Source organism: Aethalodelphis obliquidens, unplaced genomic scaffold, assembly GCF_003676395.1.
Source record: "Aethalodelphis obliquidens isolate GAN/ISIS:26980383/991018 unplaced genomic scaffold, ASM367639v1 scaffold6, whole genome shotgun sequence".
Lineage (NCBI taxonomy): Eukaryota > Metazoa > Chordata > Mammalia > Artiodactyla > Delphinidae > Aethalodelphis > Aethalodelphis obliquidens.
Genome location: NW_020837950.1, coordinates 73870227 through 73892368, shown reverse-complemented (window position 1 = coordinate 73892368; position 22142 = coordinate 73870227). Strand labels below are relative to the sequence as shown.

Here is a 22142-nt window from a genome sequence, read left to right as displayed (position 1 = left end):
CAGTAGTTGTTTCTTAAATTACCATCAATTATTAGTGCATATTTGAGTTACTACTCTGTAGTAACAATAGAATTCCTGGTTTTTCTTTATATAGATGTAGTGATAAAACAGCTATAGTTAAAATACTAGAGTATTTTAGGAAAATGTCCACGTTTTGGGCTTTAATTGGTCATGTACTTACTATTTTTCCAAGTCTCAGGAATAAGATTCTTTAAATACTTTGTCTAATAATATGGGGTATAAATAAAACAAGCAAGTGTCTGATTACTGTCATTTAATATTGTGTTTCTTAAAAAGAAAAGGGTATAATTGTTGTAAAGAAATTTTTTCCCAAGGAAATCAAGTGGTATCTTCTAGATCCCTGAATCTTTCAAATGACCATCACCTCTCTGGCCCCACTACACACGGGGCTGAGTGGTGAGTTTCCTGTAGCAGAGGAAAGCGCTGTCTCGGGTAGCCTGCTGCAGGTGACAAGGTTTGATGGCTGTCAGTCAGCTGTAAACTCTGTTTCACCTAATTATCTTCACTGAAGGAAGAGCTTGATGCCGCTACACTGAGTGGCTGTTATAGTTTCTTTCTGCCTGGCAGGTGGTTTGACGTACTCCAGAAAGTGTCTACCCAATTGAAGACAAACCTCACCAGCGTCGCAAAGAACCGCGCGGACAAGGTAACTGGGAGCCGGCAGGTGCACGCTGGGCACGTTGCAGGTGGGGGCCTCCAAGCTGCCTGCAGTGGAAGACTCACTTACAGATTCTTGCTTTCTCTTTTTTTTCGTAGAATGCTATTCATAATCACATTCGTTTATTTGAGCCTCTTGTTATAAAAGCTTTAAAACAGTACACGACAACAACCTCTGTGCAGTTACAGAAGCAGGTTTTGGATTTGCTGGCGCAGCTGGTTCAGTTACGGGTTAACTACTGCCTTCTGGATTCGGATCAGGTTTGTCGCTTTTATCTTTCATCTACTGCACCTGTTCGTAAGTTAATAAAAATGAACTTGGAAAGACGCTGAAGTCTACCTTAAAGAAATGCGCCGTTTTTTCCCCCACCAGCGGCTGCGTCTCATCTGTCTCACCCACTGGTTGACACGGAAGGCCTGGCGTGCGCAGGCCTCAGCAAGCGTTGCACCCTCGCCCAAGCTCTCCAGGCTGGGCTCAGCCTTTACAAATCTGCCCGCGGCTCTTCCCGGCCACTCACCCTCCCCCACTCCACGGTTAATCCGAACTTACATTGTCGTTGAGATTTACTGCTGGGGGGACATTTCTGCAGAATCCAGAGTCTATTTTAGACAGCTTATCAAGGAAGATCAGTTTCAAGCGATCTAAACTTAGCTCACCTATTTGAAGGGGAATGTGATCTGTCGGGCAGTGGCTGGCCCCGGCCCCTGGGTCCCCGCGTGGCGGCTGTCTGGGCCGGCCCTGAGTGTCTGTGCTTGCTTCCACCAGGTGAGACCTCCCTGCCACGGGCACGACTCTGGAAAGCTGTGTCATTTCGTGATGCGAATTCTCTTAAAGCAAGCGTCGCGCCAGCCAAGTTCACTGCAAAGACAGTTGCCTTTAGGTCGTCAGAGTGTGACTGTCGTTGTTGGGCTGTGGTTTGGTGCTACTTTCCTATGAGATAGGAAATACTGCAGTTCTCCGTTCCCTTCTAGACACCACGGTATCTGCGGTGTAGCACTGTCGTTGAGGTATGCCTGCGTATCAGATGGAGACTTTAGAAAGACAGAAGAAAGCAACAAAAATCACTCCGTTTTGGAGAAGGGCTCTGTGTGGCATGACTGAAGAGAGAATTTGATAAAGGCCTGTCTGACCAGTGTAGGGTTGAGTGGGGAGCTGTGCTCTTTCTCTGTCCACTGACGGCAGCCCCAGCAGAGACTGGTCTCTAACCACCCACCGGCCACGCACCTTGAGAAACTCACCAGGAGAAGCGAGCAAACACATTCAGGACGCTGGTTTCCCCACAGGTGGTGTTGGGGGGTCACCTGATGAGAGCGGGCTTGGGGCGGGGGCTCTGTTTTGACCCAGCATTTTCATTGTCCCGCCCTCTGCTCTGGTTCTCCGAGGAAAATCGTCCAAAGAGCCGTTTCCTTCCTTGGGGATGACGCTCACTGCGGGACGGTTCCCGGGCTCTGACGCAGGGGCTTGGGTGGAGAGAAGCCCTCATCTGAAGTGGGGGGCAGCCGTGGCCGAGAGGGAGGCAGGTGCGGGCACGCGAGGGGAGCCTGGGAAGGTGGGGCCTCCCCGGCCTTCCCCCGCGCCTGCTGCTCCAGGGGAGAGCAGAGCCCGGGCTGGCTGCACTCTCAGAGGACACGGGCCGCCTTTCTCGGTTTCCCCCTTCTGACTCGTTGTGGGAGGAAACTGATTCTCTCAGGTGGTGGTCGGTCTCTGCTGGGGCCGCCGTCAGTGGACAGAGAAAGAACACAGCTCCCCACTCGGCCGTACCCTGGTCAGACAGACCTTTATTAAATTCTGTCTTTAGTCATTCTACACAGAGCCCTTCTCCAAAACAGTGATTTTTTCTTCTCTGTTTCTAAACTCCCCATCTGATAACGTAAGCATCGAGAGAGAATTCCGTGCTGTGTTCGTCTCTGTGCACGTGCACAGGTGGTCTGATGTGCGGGCCTCGCCGCGAGCCCAGCACTTTCTGCCTCTTACTTGGTGGCGTTAGGTTTTCTTGCCATGGGCGCTCTCTCCCCACGTTTGTTCCGATTTGTTTCTGTCACTCAGCGCCCTTTCCCCCCATTTCTTAGGGTTCAGTACCTTGACAGTTTTTATGGACAAGGATAGAAAACTATCAATAGAACAGGCAAGTGATTTAACTCAGTTCAGATAGTGATTTACTGAGCACCTGCTGTGTGTCTGTATCACAGCCGGGGGCGAGGAGGAAACTGGAGATGAGCTCCATGCTTCGGGTTGGAGAGTGAATTTGGGCACTTGGAATGTGACACAGAACTGGCTGTAAGCCAGTCGTGAGGTCCTGCCTCTGCTTCTCAAGGCCACCCTCCCCTCCTCACCCCTCGGTACCCAGCTCCTTTGAATGTTGGGGGCGTTGGGGAAGAAGTTGGACTCACTTGGGCATCTTTATTCCTAAGCCAGTTTCAGGAAATCCGTGCTGTGCGGCTTGCCGTGAGCTGGAGCGCACGAGGCCTGCTGCTGTGCCTTGTGGGTGCTGCCTGGGGCTCCTGGAATTCATCATCTGTTTCTCCCAACAGGTTTCACCTCAGTGTTCAGTAAATGTGTTTAGAGGGATTTCTGGAAGTGTCTTGAAATTATCTAGTCTGACAGTAGAATACGTTGGAGTCCTTGTGCACAAACAAATTCACTGTCAGGAAACTTGTTAAAGGTTTATACAAATGAGTATGAAGAAGAATAACCTAGTTTGCACATTTTAATTATTGATGTAAAAATTTTATATTTCTGCCTGTAGGTGTTTATTGGATTTGTGCTGAAGCAGTTTGAATACATTGAAGTAGGCCAGTTCAGGTAATAGCGTTTTGTTATTTTAGATTGCTTGTCCTTGTTACGTGATTACATGGAATTTTATGTTATGTTATGTTATTTGCCGCACTGCACAGCATACGGGATCTCAGTTCCCTCGACCAGGGATCAGACCCGTGCTCCCTGCAGTGGAAGCACGGAGTCTTAACCACTGGACCGCCAGGGAACTCCCTACGTGTAGGATGAGCATTTATCTTAAAAAGGTTGTTAGGCATTTTTGCTAAGCATTATTTTTAATGGAAATCTGATTAACACGCTGTGGATTTTTGTTTCTAATAAAAATTCATGAATAAGCATCTCAAGACGTGTTGAGAAGTAGTTCTGCATCTGATAATCACGTGTTGTCAGTTTTCATTTCATATTTCAAAGCATTTAATTATAATAGTTTTCTAAATGAAATCTCATTTGATAGAGCACTAGTTTTTCTAATCTTAGAGAAGACAGTTTTTGGATATAGTTGTCTTTAATAAAGGTAATTATTATGCACTGTACTTATATTAATTGCAGTTTTTCTTTGCTAGACTGTAAGGTTTGAATACTTCCTCTTATAAGTATAATTATAGAAAATTAAAATTGTTCAGTTTCTGAACTAACTGATAAGTAGTTAGGGAAACATAGTGCAGAGGGAAGTGTTCTGAGAGTCCCCTGGGTCTGGAGGCATAGTTTCTTGTTCTCGACCATGTGATTCGAGGCAGGTTACTTTTTCTCCTTTGGGTGTCAGTTACTTTTTCTCCTGTTGGGTGCCTTCTCCAGGCCCTCACTTAGCCCAGGCGCCCCAGAAGACGTGCTGGCCCCACCCCGAGCCGGGAACACGGGAGGACGTCAGCTGGACTAAACTGGGTCCCGAGGGTCCTTTAGCTCAGCGCCCACTCATCCCTCCTCGCGCTCTCCCGTTTTCTCACATGTGCTCTCTCAACTCTGAATCGAGAGTAATTTCATGCTGTTTATATTGGTTATGTTTCTTCATTTTAAAAGGAAGCGTCTAAATGGATGTTTTTGTTTCTAGGGAATCAGAGGCAATTATTCCAAACATCTTTTTCTTCCTGGTATTACTGTCTTATGAACGCTATCATTCAAAACAGATCATTGGAATTCCTAAAATCATCCAGCTCTGTGACGGCATCATGGCCAGTGGGAGGAAAGCTGTGACACACGGTAACGGGACAACCTTTCACTGTGGTCTTCAGTGGTCATCATGTGCTGACGCCACCTTCCACCTGTGTGGACAGCTGCCCAGCGCTCTGTAGGCTGTGCGTGTGTACGCGTGCGCATGTGCACTCTGGTTAGAGATGTTTAAAAAAAGGAGAGAGCACACTCTTTAAACACAGACAGTGAGATAATCTAAGGTGCACGTAGAGTCTGACATAAATACTCTTGTCTAGCCATGTGAAACAAAGAATTTTAAAGTCCAGCTTCTGTAAGGACATTGGACTTTTCGTCCAGTGGTATTGGAAGATATAGTTTGGCCGTGATTCAGGGCCTTCTGTTTTGCCTGGTTATTTCGTAGCAGGTTGAGTGAGGTCCACAGACGACAGTCAGCTGCTCAGGCAGCCTCCTCCCACCTGTGGAATGAGGTGGTGTGCTTTGGGAAGGGGCTGTGCATCTTTCTTTGCACTTTTTAAGCTGCTCTTCCTACCGACTCCTCTCTGGCTCCATCGTCAGGAATCTGTAGGCTTTTGAACTGTGATTGGGGTGCCTCCCAAGACCTCGGCTGGCTGCTGCACCCCGGGTCCCCGTTCCGCGTACCGCAGTAGGGTGACCGGCGAGCCGTGGTGCCGGGGATGTGGAGGGGCTCGGCAGTCACCATTTCCCACACTAGCAAGACGGTCACCTTAGCCGTGGCCTTGCTGGGGCTCAAGTCCATGCCTCAGCACGGGGGCACATGACTGCACGTATGGACTTGGGGTCACTGGATAGAGTTGAAAGTGCAAACGGCAAATAGAGAGATGACTGAGGTTTCCCAGATCAGAGGGTCTTTGGATAGAAGATTGATGGGCAGCCAGACCGCCCTGCTCTCTACTGGGAAGCCTGGTTGTCTGTAGAAAACTCAGCAAGTGTGGTGTGTGTGTGTGCGTCACTGAGGGTGAGAGAGTGTGCCTTTCAGTAATCGTGGTGACATGACTGGGCTGGTCCTTCTTAATGAAAGGCCTTTCTTAGTTTATTCAAGTGGTGGTGTGAGGCAAATCATTTACTTTGCTCTTTTGGAGAAAGACACGACTTGGGGGAAAACACATTGTCTAATGAGAGAGTGACTTTAATTGCTTGAAACAGTATAGAAATCTAATACTTTGACTAAATGTTTTCCATTGAAAAAGCATTTATTCTCTCTTCAGGTAAACCTTTAAGTAGATTATGCATGAGGATAGAATGTTGCTATTTTGGTTAGTTAGAAGGTTTTATTATTTTGAATTTGACTTTTGAATTTGTGTCTCTTTGTGTCAGAAATAATGTTATGTCACAGAAATCCTAGTTTTTTGTTTTTTCGTTTATTATTATTATTTTGTGTGTGTGTGGTACGCGGGCCTCTCGCTGTTATGGCCTCTCCCGTTGCGGAGCACAGGCTCCAGATGCACAGGCTCAGTGGCCATGGCTCACGGGCCTAGCTGCTCTGCAGCATGTGGGATCTTCCTGCACTGGGGCACGAACCCGTGTCCCCTGCATTGGCAGGCGGACTCTCAACCACTGCGCCACCAGGGAAGCCCTGTTTTTTTGTTTTTTAAAATCTTCACAACATTATCAAGTGTCAGAGGAAGACCCATGGCCTTCCAGGATGGTATACAGGTAATTTCACGGCACTCATTGATAACCTTAATTTATGTCTTATCACAAAGCCAAATATGGGTCAGGGTTTTCTTTATTTCTTGAAAATAATTTGGAGATGTTAGTGCTGTCTTCCGAATGCATCTGTCACATACTGCCTTCTTAGTGGGCCCTTTTGTGCCTACAGCCATACCAGCCCTGCAGCCTATAGTCCACGACCTGTTCGTTTTAAGAGGAACCAATAAAGCTGATGCAGGAAAAGAGCTTGAAACCCAGAAGGAGGTGGTGGTGTCCATGTTACTGAGGCTCATCCAGTACCATCAGGTAAGAGGAGGTGTGGGGCGGTCGCTGACCCCTCCTTGTCCCTGCAGGGACAGGAGGAAATGCCACGTGGCTGCTGCCTGCTGTCAGTGAGGGTGGCTTTGTGCCGGCCCTGGGCTCTCGGGCGGTGAGACGCAGGGGACATAAGGCTTGGTGGGGTCTGTCTTGAAGGCAGTGTGGCCTGGCCGACGGTCACGAGGTCGTTCAAGGCGGTAAGCATGGTGGAGGCCCTCTTTTCCGAAATGAGGACCAAATACCAGTCAACAGTGTCGATCAAAATGGTAGCGTTCTAAAGGATGATTTTTAAAAATCTCAACGTGAGATAATGTAACGACTTTATTTGTACATTTATTTACCACTGTGTCGAGGGAGGGCCGGAGGCTTCTTCTTGGCGCTGATTTCTGGCTTCGTTTTCCTTAAGGTGGAGTAGGAATTTCAGGTGGTGTGTGAGGCAGTGTGAAAACAGAAGTCTGGCTTTTTAATGAATTCTCTTCTGTAGCTGGTGCGGTTGCCTAGCCCTCACTTATTTTGGTAATTCTTTTCAGCTATTTGTCTTTGAATCTTCATAAAATCGTAAGATTTTCTCGTAGAAACACTTTCTTTGTGCATTCTCGTTTTGGTTAATCTAGGTAATGTTTAATTAAATGCTTTTAGTGTTTAATTAAGTCCCGTAATTACCATAAAAAGTACGACTACCATAAAGAGGCTTGAGAACCAATAACCGGCTCTTGGCAAGCATGCAGTTTAGTGGGAGGCCTGGAGGGCGGCTCAGCCGGCACAGCGTCCCCGGAGCTCCCGGCCTGGTTGACGGAAGGGACGGAGAGGGCGGGTCTTGGATTGGGAGAGTGGGGATGAGCGCAGAGTGGCCCCTGTGCTGCAAGTGCTGCCCGAAGTGCCTCCTGAAGGGAGAGGCAGCTGTGGAGGCGGCCGGGCGGCTTTCCAGGGAGCGGGCTCAGCCTGGCCAGCACGCTCACAGATCAGGCTGCGGGCTTTTCTGCCAACAGGCGGGTGACAAGCATTTTCAGCTTTGCAGGAGCTCCTCATGTCTGCTGTCGTTCTGGAAGCCTTCCCGGCAGCATTTTCACGGTGGTCGTGTGCCAGGGAGACCGTGTTCACCAAAACAGGCTTTTAGGGGTCCCTGTTTAGAAGGGACCCCTAAACAAACTCGTGCTCGTGCTCACCCAAGGCCAACTCTTCTGAAGTATGGTGTCCTCAGTAGAAGGTGACCTTTGCACAGATGTTAACACACACGAAAGCCAGAGGGTGTCTGCACAACAGTTTAGTCAAGGCTGTGCTTGTGTCCTGCCAAAGGTTGAGATGAGTTTGGCTTTCCTTTCGTGCCTTTCCTCTGGTTGTCACTCTTGTAAAGCTGTAGGGATGACAGTGCTGTGGTCCTCCTGCGTGTCCCGGGGCCAGGGCTGCATCGGCCCTCCTTGGGGGCACGTGGGCTGGGGTCTGAGTGTCTTCCGGCCGTTCCCTCTGTGCAGGTATTGGAGATGTTCATCCTGGTCCTGCAGCAGTGCCACAAGGAGAGCGAGGACAAGTGGAAGCGGCTGTCTCGGCAGGTAGCCGACATCATCCTCCCGATGTTGGCCAGGCAACAGGTTTGTCCCCCTCCTCCCGCGTGTGGGGTCACTGCGACACCGTGGAAGTGGGTGAAGATGCTCATGAGAGGTGGGCACTCGTGGTGGGCTTTTCGTCAGTGCGTGGTGTGTACATTTTATGGTCGTTACTGGTGCCATCTGGGTGAGTGCGAGGCCAGAGGTAGAGACGTGCCCTGGGCCCCGAGGCGCCCTTGGGCTGCGTCCTTTCTTGCTTGCACCCTGTCTCCCTCACTCTGCTCAGCCACACGTCCTCTGTTTGCTCTGTAGGGGAGTGTTTTTCCTTATCACGTATGAAGTAAGTTGGCAGTTACCCGTCATTTAATCAGGATTTCTGTGGTCAAACGATGCAGTCAGTGGTTTCCACAAGTGCAGTAGAAGGCACTGGTCTGGCTGTGTGTGTAGGATGGAGCCCAGTAGTTGTACGGCTTCTGAACCACTTCTGCCCCCGCCCCCCGTCCCCCCAACCCCCGGCGTCGAGGGCAGGACGCTGTGCTCTGGGTGCTGCACCACCCTGGGAGCCGGGCAGCAGGGACGCGCTGAAGACAGTCCCTCCAGGGATCCGTCCCAGCTGCTGGCAGAGCTCTGGGTCTGAAGCACTTTGGGTACAGTCAGCAGGTGCCTGTTCATCTGGGTCGGCCTGGCTAGGGAAGCGGGCGCTCTCAGAGTGAGCGTTTAGTTGGAATGGGGTGGGGAGACAGACAGCAGAGGGGAGTAAGCTAGTTATGTGTATAAAATGTCAGATGAGAGTGCTGGAGGGAGGGGAGGTGTGTCGGCTGGGGGTGACACTGTTGGATGGGTGACATCCACGGGGACTTGAAGGAGGTGAGGGATGAGCCGAGCCGATGCCCGGGGAAGAGCTCTCCAGGTGGAGGACTTGGGGGAACTCTCGGAGGGCTTGGTACGAAGGGGGTCAGGGTGAACTTGAGAGTGGAACAGGCGGGCGGGGGTGTAGGGAGAGCCACTCATGGCTCAGGGCCTGTGTGGACCGGGGGTGGGAGCGAAGGGGCGAGAAGGGGCGTCTGCTGGACTCAGCTCAGACGCAGAACCAGTGAGCTTTGCTGACGGCTTAGGTGGGGTGAGGGATGTGAGAGGAGGGGCGGGCAGGTGGCTGTAGCGTGATGGCTTTGGGCGGACCGTGGAAGGAGCGGGTTTCGGGACGAGGTCAGAGCCTCGTTTGGATGTGTTTGGTTGGGACACTGGGTGGCGCCAGGGAGGCTGGAGGAGGCCTTTGGGGTGCGAGCTGGAGGGCAGGCCTGAGGGTGGACGAGGTCGCTGCGGGGCCCAGGGTAGCTGGGCAGTGGGAGAAGGCCAAGCCCCGGGAGGCGAGGGGGCCCATGGACAAGACGGGCAGGAGCAGGTGGCGTGGTATTCTTACAACCGAGGAGAAAAGGTGTTTCCCGGAGAAGGGACTGATCGCTGGGAGCTGCTGCCGGGCCAAGCAGATGGGCCCTGGGAACTGGCCCGCACTTGGCCACACGCAGGTCCCTGGGGAGCGGCTTTGGTGGAGCGGAGGGAACAGAAGCCCAGCCGGCGTGCGCTGGTGAGAGGGCAGGAGGAGAGAGGGAGAGACGTGGCGGCAGCCGGCCAAGCTGGGGGGCATGAGGGCCAGTGTCCACCCTGAGGGCAAGAGCAGAGGGGCACTGCCTCTGCAGGACAGGCGGCCGTGCCGTCGTGGCGTCCCTGAGCACCACCAGACCCAGGGCTCCGTGGCCGCGTAGCCGACAGGTCACGGCCAGAGGGCCTTGCGGGCGGGTGGGCCCCAGCAAGAGGCTCATCTTCCCACCGCAGAGGGGCGGCTCCACGCCAAGCAGGGCTCAGACCTGCACCTTGAGAAAATCGCCCTCTGCGGAGATGTTACTGTGTGTATACACACTCGTTAGTAGTGACGAAAGTCATCAGTAGGGGAGTGGTTGAGTGTACTGTGGTAGAGACTTAATTTGGAATATTTTGCAACCTTTAAAAATAATGTTAGGAGGATCTCCCTGCCGGTCCAGTGCTTAAGACTCTGCCCTTCCATTGCTGGGGGCGGAGGGGGAGGTGCGGGTTCGATCCCTGGGTGGGGAACTGAGATCCTGCATGCTGCACGGAGAGGCCAACAAAATTTTAAAAATGTTAGGTTTTAAAACCTGTTGCCTTGGGAGTTCTCCATTATATTTTTAATGGAAAAAAGCAGAGACATTTATAACATGATTTTTCAAAACAACTTAAACAAAAATCTCTCTACATGTATAGGAATGTGGAGAAAGTTAACGAGAAATACACTAATTTGCTAACATTTGTTACTACGTAGTGGGGTAGGGATGGGGTGCCAGTAAAGAAAGAAAAAGGATACAGTATGTATGATACCCATTTAGGTACATTACTTGTGTGTAAAGAGATGCGAGAGAGGCTGGTTCCTGAAGTGCTGATGGTGACTGGGTCAGGGCGATGTGGTTTCAGTTGATATTTTTGATACTTCTACATATTTGAATTTTTTACAGAAAGCATCTGTGGTTTATTTAATAAAAATCTAAATGCAAAGATTTCCATCGTGGAAAAAATACAGCTGTGTTACAGTGTTGTTCTAAAAAATGTTTACTTGGTTCACTACTGAAGTTAAAATGCGTTTAAGTGCGGGGGTGGGAATGATGCATGGTCAAGGTTATTTGACCTTGAGACAACTGACGTGAGGTATGAAAGTTGGCATTTCAGTTGGCTCACGGGAAAATGTCTGTGACGTTTCATTGCAACAGATGCACATTGATTCTCACGAAGCACTTGGAGTGTTAAATACGTTATTTGAGATTTTGGCCCCTTCCTCCCTCCGTCCCGTGGACATGCTTTTACGGAGTATGTTCGTCACCCCAGATACCCTGGTGAGTATCCCGCCTCCTGATGGCATCTTGGGTTCACCACTGTGTGGGGCACCCGGGGGTTTCTGCTGGGGCCAGGGTGGAGCCTTAGTATTTGCATTTTAAGCAGGTTCCCGGATGGTACTGATGCTGCTTGTCTGGGACCACACTTTGAGAACCAATGAGACAGATTTATTGGTGGAATTGTAAACTCAGGGTGATTTTCGTAAATGAACTTGGCAATCAGGAAGAACTTAACCGTCTTTTTCCTTTAGCTGTAACTTACTTGTCTTCCTTCCTCTAGGCATCTGTGAGCACTGCTCAGCTGTGGATAGCCGGGATCCTAGCCATTCTGAGGGTTCTGATTTCCCAGTCAACTGAAGACATTGTGCTTTCTCGCATTCAGGAGCTTTCCTTCTCTCCGTATTTACTCTGCTGTCCAATAATTAATAGGTTAAGAGATGGGGGCAGTAATTCAGTACTGGAAGAACACAGTGAAGGGAGACAAACGAAGGATTTGCCAGAAGAAACATTTTCCAGGTACGCTCTATGTGGGAGCCTTCCGCGTGCGTGTCCTCAGGCCGCCGTGTGGTGTTTGGGGTCCCTGAGTCTCGCTTCAGCTCTGCGAGGCGGGTTAAGGAGTCCGTGTCGGTGTGTTTCCTCTGCCCAGCCTGCCTCACCTGTGGCCCTCGTGCCTGTCTGCAGGCTCTGTCACATCCCGAATCAGACCCTCGTTAAGACTGCACGGTGGTAGTGGGTGGGTGCAGGCGGTAAGGGCGTGGCTGCCTGCAGAGAATTGGAAAACCTAGGAAAACCCACTAAAAGTCAGTCTTATGTTTATTCCCGCCGGGTGCTGGCCACCCTCCACCCTGTCAGTAGTAAAATCCCCCTCCCCCAGGGTGGAACGCTCATACTGTGCTCCCCTGGGTGTCCTTGCAGCATCAAATCACATCTGCCCTTATCAGTTCTTGGGAAGCTCCTTGAGGGTGGCGATCACAACTCAGGCACTGAAAAGGCTTGTTGTGTAGACGACTGTGTATCCACCTTTGCTGGATTCGGGGTGCACGCTGACTTATACCTCGTAGAGCGTGTCCAGGAAGCACAGTTCCTGAGAATGTGCTCCTTCCTGCCGGGTCCACCGTAATGTCCATGTAGCTGCCCTTGGTTGGTCATCAGGGCCTGGGGCGCCATTGTGTTTGTGGAGATAAATCCAGTGAAACTGCACGACACCCATTTGTCCGCAGGTTCGGCAAGGCAGCCTGTGGCTCCTGCTGTTACGTGTAAGCAGGGGCTAAAGTGGAGGATGCGTTAAATTCCTGTGGTGGGTTATCACCCTACTTTATGGTTTATAAAGCTTTGAAGAAACACTGCAGGTCATTTTACCCTCCTGACAGTCCTTCAAAGGTGGTATGATTCCTGCCATCTCATTAGTGAGGAAAGTAATACGCAGAGAGGTAAAGTGACTTAATCCAGAGGGCTGGCATTGAACACTTCACTTGACTTGCATTTTTACCCTACTGCCCTACCCATATCTACTGTGTATATTACTTTTACGTGTGTGCCTCCCTCCCAGAAGTGCTCCGCAATAGGCCCCTACTTCACTGTCACCCTTCTCCCTTCCTTTGAAGGTTTCTGCTACAACTGGTTGGCATCCTTTTAGAGGACATAGTTACAAAACAGCTAAGAGTGGAAATGAGTGAACAGCAGCATACTTTCTACTGCCAAGAACTAGGCACGCTGCTCATGTGTCTGATCCACATCTTCAAGTCTGGTAGGTGCATCACACTAGTCTTATTAGAGCATCTGTATATCCCCTGCCCTGCCCTGTACACTCGCAGGGTGTAAGGAGGTGCTGCCCAGTGTGAGCTCTGCCCTGCTCAGTGTGCCTTTGAAGACGTTGTGCTGATGAAAACAGTAAACCTGGGCGCTTCCTCCTGTTTTAAAGATTTGGAAAGACGAGATGTTTTTGTTACCTTTACATATGATTGTGGATGAAAAAAACCAGTGTACTCAAGAGAGATGTCACAAGATCCCAGCCATGTAGCAAGCATAGGAAGCAACCTTAGGATAGTCAGTGTGTTTCAACAGGAATGAGTGTTTTCAAAAGTAATGTCTTGCTAGTTATAGGGTACAGGCATATCCTTTTCTCAGCAAGAAAAAATGAAAGGCAATTCTAATCTCTAGGAAAAGCAAACAGCAAGGAAGTCATGGTCCAAATATGAAGCAAACCTGGAAGTGGTTTGAGTCCTGGAAGTGCGGGGGTAGGTGCTCTCTTTGGGTGTGACTGCCTCTGGTGTGTTTAATTCTGTTGCCGCGTTGTGTATTTCCACGTCTCAGCTCTTTTACTGTGTTGCCTTTGTTTTCTGTGGGGCTCCTTCCCCGCGGCAGAAAGGATGGCCTCTGGTCTCAGCCCCTGCGGGAGTCCTCTGAGGGACTCGTGAGCCCTGAGTGCTCTGGCCAGCCTGGGCTGGGTGAGAGGCTGGACAGCATTCCTTTGGGAGAAAGGGTTACTTTCCAGTAGTAAGGGAAGGGGAGCAGACAGAATAACTGACGGTCCACTGCAGGTGATGAAAGCATACCAAGGCAAGTTTGGAGGTAACACCACAACTGAGAGCAGAACGATAGCAAATGGTCGCCTTAAGAGGGGTGGGGCAGGCACTTGTCAAGGCAGAAGCCCCCATCTGTTGTGGGATTTAAAAATCACGTGTGTATATTACTTCAATACAAATTAAAACACACACATACCCTCATGCATACCACTAGAGCAGAAGATAGTTACCGCCGTCAACCTTTATTCATTCAGCAAAGATGCACTGAGTCCGCCGCCACTGTGCTGGGCCCTGGGTGTGCGGTGGTCAGTACAGCTGACGCGATTCCTGCCTCTGTGGTGCTCAGTCTCACGGGGCAGACAATACACAGATATGTCACCACAAGTCTTGCTATCTCCTGAGAAGGAAACAAAAGCACAGTGACAGCCAGCACAGGGGTGGGCAGTAGGGGCAGGTTCTCCTAGGGGCTGCTGAGCTAAGGCCTGAAGGAGAAGGAGCTGGCCCTTCGGAGAGAGTGTTCCTGCTGAGAGGGGTGAGGGCTCGGAGGGGCTGAGGGGGCGGGCAGGGACCTGGGCTCGCGCGGCCTGGGAGCGATGGGGAAGGACACCTCTGCATGGTTGCTTCACGTACCTTCGGTCGCCCTTGGCACAAGAGTGTGGCCAGAATTTAATTCTGACGATGGTTTACAGCTTCCAGCCACCTTGTTTACTTACCATTGAAATAATTTTCTTTTTGAGGATCTTTTGATTTATGTCCCACCCACTGCGATAAGTCTAAAGGTGAGAAAATAAGCCATATGAAGAATAAGTTGTTTTTAGTATATGGGCCATTTTAATGTTTGGCCATCGGTTGGTTTGGATCTGACACCAGAAGGGTACCAGTTCACATCGAAGGACGGCTTTCTACCTTCTTTGGATAAGAGCAGTGCATTCTGCGGCCTTAGGCGCATCTAAGTGGATTTCCATGGCGTTCCAGTGGATTTCCGTGCTGTTCACTCACCCGTCACTCTAACTTCCTCTTCCTTTTCTCAGAAATCAGGGGAAATACTTTCATGGTATGTTGCAGTGCTGTCAAGTCCAGCTTCCTGCAGTGCGCAGATGTTCTGTGTCTGCACTAATCCAGTTGCTTCTGGCCACACGTGGCTGATGGGCACTGGAAGTGTGGTGTTGTGACTGCGGAGCTTTTATCCAGTCTAATTTTGGTTAAATTTGAACAGCCATGCATGGAGTGGAACATTGAGAAGGCCGTGCTCTGCTCCGGAGCCCAGGCTGGGTATCAGGGCACGTGGGTTTTGCCACTCGTGTCTTTGGGCATTGTTCAGTTGGTCCAGTATTTGTAAATTAGGGGTGTATGGGTGTGTACAAATGTCTGTCTCTATCTCCTCGTGTATTTTGATGCCATTTCTTTTAAAGGCACCAGGCAGCAGAATTACTGTGTTGGTTGCTTTTGAGATAAAATAAACCATCTTGTTTTTTATATAAATAAGGTGTCTTTAGCATCTCAAGTTGGTAGTTTTTATTTATGCATTGCTTAAACAATGATAATAATTTCACCCCTCCGTTGAAAATCGAGATCTTTGAATTTGCCCATTTCAGGTATTATTTCTTAGAACAGGAACTAGTCTGAGTAATGGCCTTGACCTCTCATTTTCTGTTGTTGGCGGGGGTGGTGGTTTATGAATCCCAAAGTCATTTGCCTATTTCACATTCAATCCAGCATAAACAGAAGAGCCAAGAAAGTTACCTAGTCTCCATTTTATAGGTTCTAGGTAACTAACACCTTGTCCTCTCCACTGAGGCAGGCCAGATAGAAGCAGAAGGTGGAGCCGTGGCAGGAGGCTGACAGTGTCCATTGCTTTGTTGCAGGCAGGGCTGGGTTGAGTCCTCCGGCCTGTGGCCACAGTAAGGCTTCCTAACTCCTCACCGTGTTTTCCAGTCCCCCCTGCACCTCTGCCAGCCCCCACCGTGTGCCCTCCCCACTGCCGTCCAGTGCTCGCCCAGCCGAGGGCAGCAGTGGGCGGTGGAGCCATTCCTGACCCTCTCCCTTCCTTCCTCGCGGGCAGAGCTCTCTTCCCAGTGTTTTATGTGTGGGTTAAAGTAGGATTACTAGAAGGAAGAGAAAATGGTCTTCCTGCAGTGATAAAATGGGCACTGATTCAGATTCGTGCTTGGGCCAGGATGGGGCTGCTGACGGTGTTCTCTTAGGGGTGTGTGGTACCCTTTACATGATTATCTCCATCAACCCTTAGAACAACTCTATGAGATAGTTCCCCATTTCTACTGATGAGAGAATTCAGGTTCTGAACGGTCATATGATAAAACCAAGAGCGAAAACCCAAGAATTTTTTCTTGCCCATTATGTCGTGCTGCTTCTTGGGTTGGTGATGGTAGGTGTAGCAGCTGATGTTTGCAGAGCACTTGCTGTGGGCCCGGCACACACCGTGATATCCGTGTTCTAGCTGAAGTAACTGAGTCACGGGGCTTGTAATGCGTGAGCTCCCAGGTGGTGGGGTGGTTGGGGGAGGTGTCTAGAGCCCGGGCCAGTCCTCGTACAGCGCACACCATCAGCAGTGCCGGTTCCCCCGCGAGAGTCTAGCCCCAGGCCAGCACCAGTGTCCGTCCAGTTCCTCCGTCTGACATCTCGTCCCCCATCCTGGTCCCCATCCCCTCTTGTGTTTGCTCTTCCCATGATCAGTTCTTCCAGTTTGTGTCTTGAGCGTCTCCTTCGTTCACTCACGCTCTCTTCGCTGCACACTCCACGCGGCGAGACATAAAAGTCTGTCTTTCCTTCTCGCCTAGAGCTGCGCTGCTGATCCAGCCTACGAGGCAGAACAAACCCTTTCTTTACTCTGCGGCTTCCTGAATTGTCCTCCTCTTCTTGTTTACTACACAGTTTTTCAAGAGAAATGTTTCAGGAGTTTATTGTTGTTCCTTCTAGCGCTCTGCTTTCCCTCTTTATCTCCATCCTCAGCGGTTTGCCTCTTGATCTCATTACCAGAAATGCCTCTGCAAAGGCCACCTGTGGGCTTTCCCAGGTCCTCATCTTCCCGGACCCTGCAGCCCAGTTCCATGGACAGACTTCAGCTCGCTGAAACTCCCTCGTCCCTCGACTTCTCCTTCAGTCTTCGCTTTCCAACCTCTTAATTGCATGTGTTCTTGCGCATTGTCAGTCACCCCAAAGAGGAGGAGATGTGCGCCTACTTGGCGTCCCTTACTTACTCTGCAGCAGGAAGGAGACACCTTCTTCAGTAGGCGTGAGAGCCTTCCCTACAGGCCTCTTCCAAGTCCAACTTGAGCTGAGGTTTCTGTGGTTAATTCCACACTTGTAACTGAAAGGTTGTACCTTTTGAGCACCTTCACCCATTCCCCCCACCACCACCTCTGGCAGCTGTCAGTCTGATCTCTGTATCTATGAGTTTGGTTTTTTTAGATTCCACATATAAGTGAGATCAAACAGTATTCATCTTTCTCTGACTTATTTCACTTAGCACAATGCCCTCAAGGTCCATCCATGCTGTTGCAAATGACAGGATTTTCTTCCTTTTTTATGGCTAAATAATATTCCTGTCTGTGTGTGTGTGTGTGTGTGTGTGTGTGTGTGTGTGTGTGTGTGTGTGTGTGTGTGTGTCACACGTTCTTTATCCACTCATGCTTCAATAGGCACTTGGTTTGTTTCCGTGTCTTGGCTCCTGTGATTAATGCTGCAGTGAACATGGGAGTGCAGGTATCTTTTTTTTTTCTTTTTAAGGAACACTTATTTATTTATTTTTGGCTGCGTTGGGTCTTCGTTGCTGCATGCGGGCTTTCTCCAGTTGTGGTGAGCGGGGGCTACTCTTCGTTGCAGTGCACGGACTTCTCATTGCGGTGGCTTTTCTTGTGGAGCACGGGCTTCAGTAGTTGTGGCACATGGGCTCAGTAGTTGTGGCTCACAGGCTCTAGAGCATAGGCTCAGTAGTTGTGGTGCACCGGCTTAGTTGTTCCGCAGCATGTGGGATCTTCCCAGACCAGGGATCGAGCTGGTGTCCCCTGTGTTGGCAGGCAGATCTTAACCACTACACCACCGGAGATGTCCCGCAGGTATCTTTTTGAGTTAGTAATTTTGTTTCTTTCAGGTATATACCCATAAGTGGGATTGCTGGATCATATGGTAGTTGTATTTTTTTTAATAGATCTTTATTGGAGTATAATTGCTTCACAATACCATGTTAGTTTCTGTTGCACAACAAAACGAATCAGCCATATGCATACACGTCCCCATATACCCTCCCTCCTGCGTCTCCCTCCCACCCTCCCTATCCCACCCCTCTAGGTCATCGCAAAGCACCGAGCTGATCTCCCTGTGCTATGCTGCTGCTTCCCACCAGCCAACTATTTTACATTTGGTAGTGTATATATGTCAATGATACTCTCACTTCGCCCCAGCTTCGCCCTCCTACCCCATGTCGTCAAGTCCATTCTCTATGTCTGCCTCTTCATTCCAGCCCTGCAACTAGGTTCATCAGTACCATTTTTTTTTTTTTTTTTTTTAGAATCTGTATATATCTGTTAGCATACGGTATTTGTTTTTCTCTTTCTGACTTACTTTACTCTTCGTGACAGACTCTAGGTCTATCCACATCACTACAAATAACTCCATTTCTTTTTATGACTGAGTAATATTCCATTGTAAATATATGTACCACATCTTCTTTATCCATTCATCTGTCAGTGGACACTTAGGTTGCTTCCATGTCCTGGCTATTGTCAATAGTGCTGCAGTGAACATTGTGGTACATGTCACTTTTTGAATTATGGTTTTCTCAGGGTATATGCCTAGTAGTGGGATTGCTGGGTCATATGGTAGTTCTATTTTTAGTTTTTTAAGGAATCTCCATACTGCTTTCCATAGTGGTTATATCAATTTACATTCCCACCAACAGTGTAGGAGGGTTCCCTTTTCACCACACCCTGTCCAGCATTTATTGTTTCTAGTTTTTTTGATAATGGCCGTTCTGACCGACGTGAGGTGATACCTCATTGTAGTTCTGATTTGCACTTCTCTAATAATTAGTGATGTTGAGCATCTTTTCATGTGCCTCTTGACCATCTGTATGTCTTCCTTGGTGAATTGTCTATTTAGGTCTTCCACCTGTTTTTTAACGGGATTGTTTTTTTGATATTGAGCTCCATGAGCTGTTTGTATATTTTGGAGATTAATCCCTTGTCTGTTGTTTCATTTGCAAATATTTTCTCCCATTCTGAGGGTTGTCTTTTTGTCTTGTTTATGGTTTCCTTTGCTGTGCAAAAGCTTTTAAGTTTAATTAAGTCCCATTTGTTTATTTTTGTTTTTATTTCTGTTACTCTAGAAGGCGGGTCAAAAAAGATCTTGCTGTGATTTATGTCAAAGAGTGTTTTTCCTATGTTTTCCTCTAAAAGTTTTATAGTGTCTGGTCTTACATTTAAGTCTTTAATCCATTTGGAGTTTATTTTTGTGTATGATGTTAGGTAGTGTTCTAATTTCATTCTTTTACATGTAGCTGTCCTGTTTTCCCAGCACCACTTATTGAAGAGGCTGTCTTTTCTCCATTGTATGTTCTTGCCTCCTTTGTCACAAATTAGATGCCGATATATATGTGGGTTTATCTCTGGGCATTCTGTCCTGTACCATTGATCTGTTTTTGTGCCAGTACCATACTGTCTTGATTACTGTAGCTTTGTGGTACAGGTTGAAGTCAGGGAGTCTGAGTCCTCCAACTCTGTTTTTCTTTCTCAGGACTGCTTTGGCTATTTGGGGTCTTTTGTGTTTCCATACGAATTGTAAGATTTTTTTGTTCTAATTCTGTAGTTTGGTAGTTTGATAGGGATTGCATCAGTGTTTTATAGTTTTCTGAGTACAAGTCTTTCGCCTCCTTAGGCAGGTTTATTCCTAGGTATTTTATTCTTTTTGTTGCAGTGGTAAATGGGAGTGTTTCCTTAATTTCTCTTTCTGATTTTTCATTGTTGGTGTATAGGAATGCCAGAGATTTCTGTGCATTAATTTTGTATCCTGAAACCTTACCAAATTCATTGATTAGTTCTAGTAGTTTTCTGGTGGCATCTTTAGCATTTTCTATGTGTAGTATCATGTCATCGGCAAATAGTTTTACTTCTTCTTTTCCAATTTGTATTCCTTTTATTTCTTTTTCTTCTCTGATTGCTGTGGCTAGGACTTCCAAAACTATGTTGAATAAGAGTGGCAAGAGTCTTGTTCCTGATCTTAGAGGAAATGTTTTCCATTTTTCACCATTGAGTATGATGCTTGCTATGGGTTTGTCGTATATGGCCTTTATTATGTTGAGGTAGGTTCCCTCTATGCCCATTTTCTGGAGAGTTGTTATCATAAACGGGTGTTGAATTTTGTCAAAAGCTTTTTCTGCATCTATTGACATGATCATATGGTTTTTATTCCTTAATTTGTTAATATGGTGTATCACATTGATTTGCGTGTACTGAAAAATCCTTGCATCCCTGGGATAAATCCCACTTGATCATGGTGTATGATACTTTTAATGTGCTGTTGGATTCTGTTTGCTAGTATTTTGTTGAGGATTTTTGCATCTGTGTTCATCAGTGATATTGGTCTATAATTTTCTTTTTTTGTGATATCTTTTTCTGGTTTTGGTATCAGGGTGATGGTGGCTTCGTAGAATGAATTTGGGAGTGTTTCTCCCTCTGCAGTTTTTTGGAAGAGTTTGAGAAGGATTCGTGTTAGGTCTCCTCTAAATGTTTGATAGAATTCGCCTGTGAAGCCATCTGGTCCCGGGCCTGCCTCTCCTGTTCTCCCCTCGGCTTCCTTCCTATGCCCCCAAGGACCCACGTGACCTGGAGGGGGCTTTGGGGGGCAGGAGACTGGCCTGGGAGCTCAGCAGGCTCCCCCGGCCCCTGTGGGGAGGGCAATTGCCCACTGCTCCTTTCCTGCTCCTCCCGGAGGGCCCCTCCCGCCTGCCACTCCTGATCTCCCTGGCCTCCCTCCTATGCCCCCAGGACCCATGAGGCCTGGATGGGGCTTTGGGGGCTGGGGGAGCAGCTTGGAAGCTCAGCAGGCTCCCTGGCCCGAGTGGACCAGGCGTTCGCCCTCCACTCTTCTCCGGCTCTTCCTGGAGAGTCCCTCCCACCTGCCTCTCCTGATCTCCCCAGCCTCAGGGGTGCTGATCTTGTCTGGCCTCCACTTCTCCTCCCCCCTTGGTCCCCCTACATCCTACTGGTTTACTCTGGGGTTCCTCCTGCCTCCTTGGGGGTCAGAGTCCCCCACCAGCGGCCGGCAAGCGCCCTAGTTGTGGTGAGAGGCTGACTCTGCGTCTTCCCACAGTTCTACCTTGACTCCTCCTCTGGTAGTTCTATTTTTAATTTTTTAAGGAATGTCTGTACTGTTTTCCACAGTGTCTGCACCAATTTACATTCCTATCATAGTGCACAAGGGTTCCCTTTTTTTCCCGCAGCCTCACCAATACCTGTTATTTCTTGTCTTTTTGATGATAGCCATTTTAACAGGTGTGAAGTGATATGTCACTGTGGTCTTGACCTGCAGTTTCCTGATGATTAAGGATGTTGAGCACCTTTTCATGTACCTCTTGGCCATGTGAATATCTTCTTTGGAAAAATGTCTATTCGAATCCTTTGCCCACTTTTTAAAATTTTTTTGAAGACTTTTTTCTTGCTGTGGACCATGTGTTTTTTTTTTTGGCAGATATAGTGCTCACTTATTCTCTCCATGTTTAAAAAAGAATTTCAAAATAACAAAATAATTTTATACACCATACAATTCAGGGTAGGGTTGGGCTCAGGGGACCATTTCGTTGTTCACAGTGTGGGCAGAACCCTCTGTGTCCAGACATTTTTTGAGCTAGTTTAGCTTTCAGCCTGAGTCCTGGTCCCAGTCTTGAAACCACAGAAAGTTAGGGGGTGGAATTTTCTCAGCCACAGGGATGAGGTTCTTGTTCAGATGGGAGGAGAGAGCTTCCTTCCTGCACGGGATCAATAAAGCCTCTGATGCAGAAACATGAGGAAGCAAGGGCAGAGGGCACCGGGGCTGAACCAGAGGGGCCTGTCGTGGGGGGTGGAGCCCTCTCCCGGTCCAGCATTTCCCTGTGCTCACCCCTGTGTCTCCACTCAGTAGAAGGGGCTGCCTGAGAGCAGCAGCAGCCAGTATATTTGGTGGAGGAACTTTCTCCTAGTAGCTTCCAGAACCTGAAGACAGGGCCCAGTAGAACTTTGACTGGACTCATGAGATCCCAGGATGCCTGGGAGCTACAAGCCCTTGATTACTGAGATGACCCTGCCAATGGGCCCAGCCCCTGGAAGGCACGGTCCCATAGTTTTGCAAGGACAGCCCTTGACTAGGGCAGATGGACCTGCACAATCACACTGGAGTGGGACAGATAGACTCCACACTGCTCAGACCAGAAATCAATGTCCCGAACCAAGTGTTCAAAAGACACAAAGTGGACAACCTTCTTAAGGTTGGAGAACACATGGCTAGCCTCAAAGGAGAAACTCTCTACACTGCTGGATGGGAAAAGGCAAAGGAGAGTAATGATGCAGGACGGCCTGGTTGGCATCTAGAG

The 22142-nt window shown here is 48.8% G+C and overlaps 1 protein-coding gene across 13 annotated transcripts in view; it reads left to right on the top strand.

Moving 5' to 3' along the window:
- Positions 1 to 22142, top strand: part of HTT (huntingtin) — a 136491-nt gene that overhangs the window by 75724 nt on the left and 38625 nt on the right. For all 13 annotated transcript variants that reach the window (XR_003432310.1, XM_027103848.1, XM_027103846.1 and 10 more), the window contains 9 exons: positions 589 to 667; positions 778 to 939; positions 3426 to 3481; positions 4503 to 4651; positions 6444 to 6580; positions 8065 to 8181; positions 10914 to 11036; positions 11317 to 11552; positions 12641 to 12783. Coding sequence is in view for 12 of the 13 variants with exons in the window: in XM_027103848.1 (XP_026959649.1) it covers positions 589 to 667; positions 778 to 939; positions 3426 to 3481; positions 4503 to 4651; positions 6444 to 6580; positions 8065 to 8181; positions 10914 to 11036; positions 11317 to 11552; positions 12641 to 12783 (1202 nt within the window). In the remaining variant the exon portion in view is untranslated. The remainder of the gene's footprint in view (positions 1 to 588; positions 668 to 777; positions 940 to 3425; positions 3482 to 4502; positions 4652 to 6443; positions 6581 to 8064; positions 8182 to 10913; positions 11037 to 11316; positions 11553 to 12640; positions 12784 to 22142) is intronic.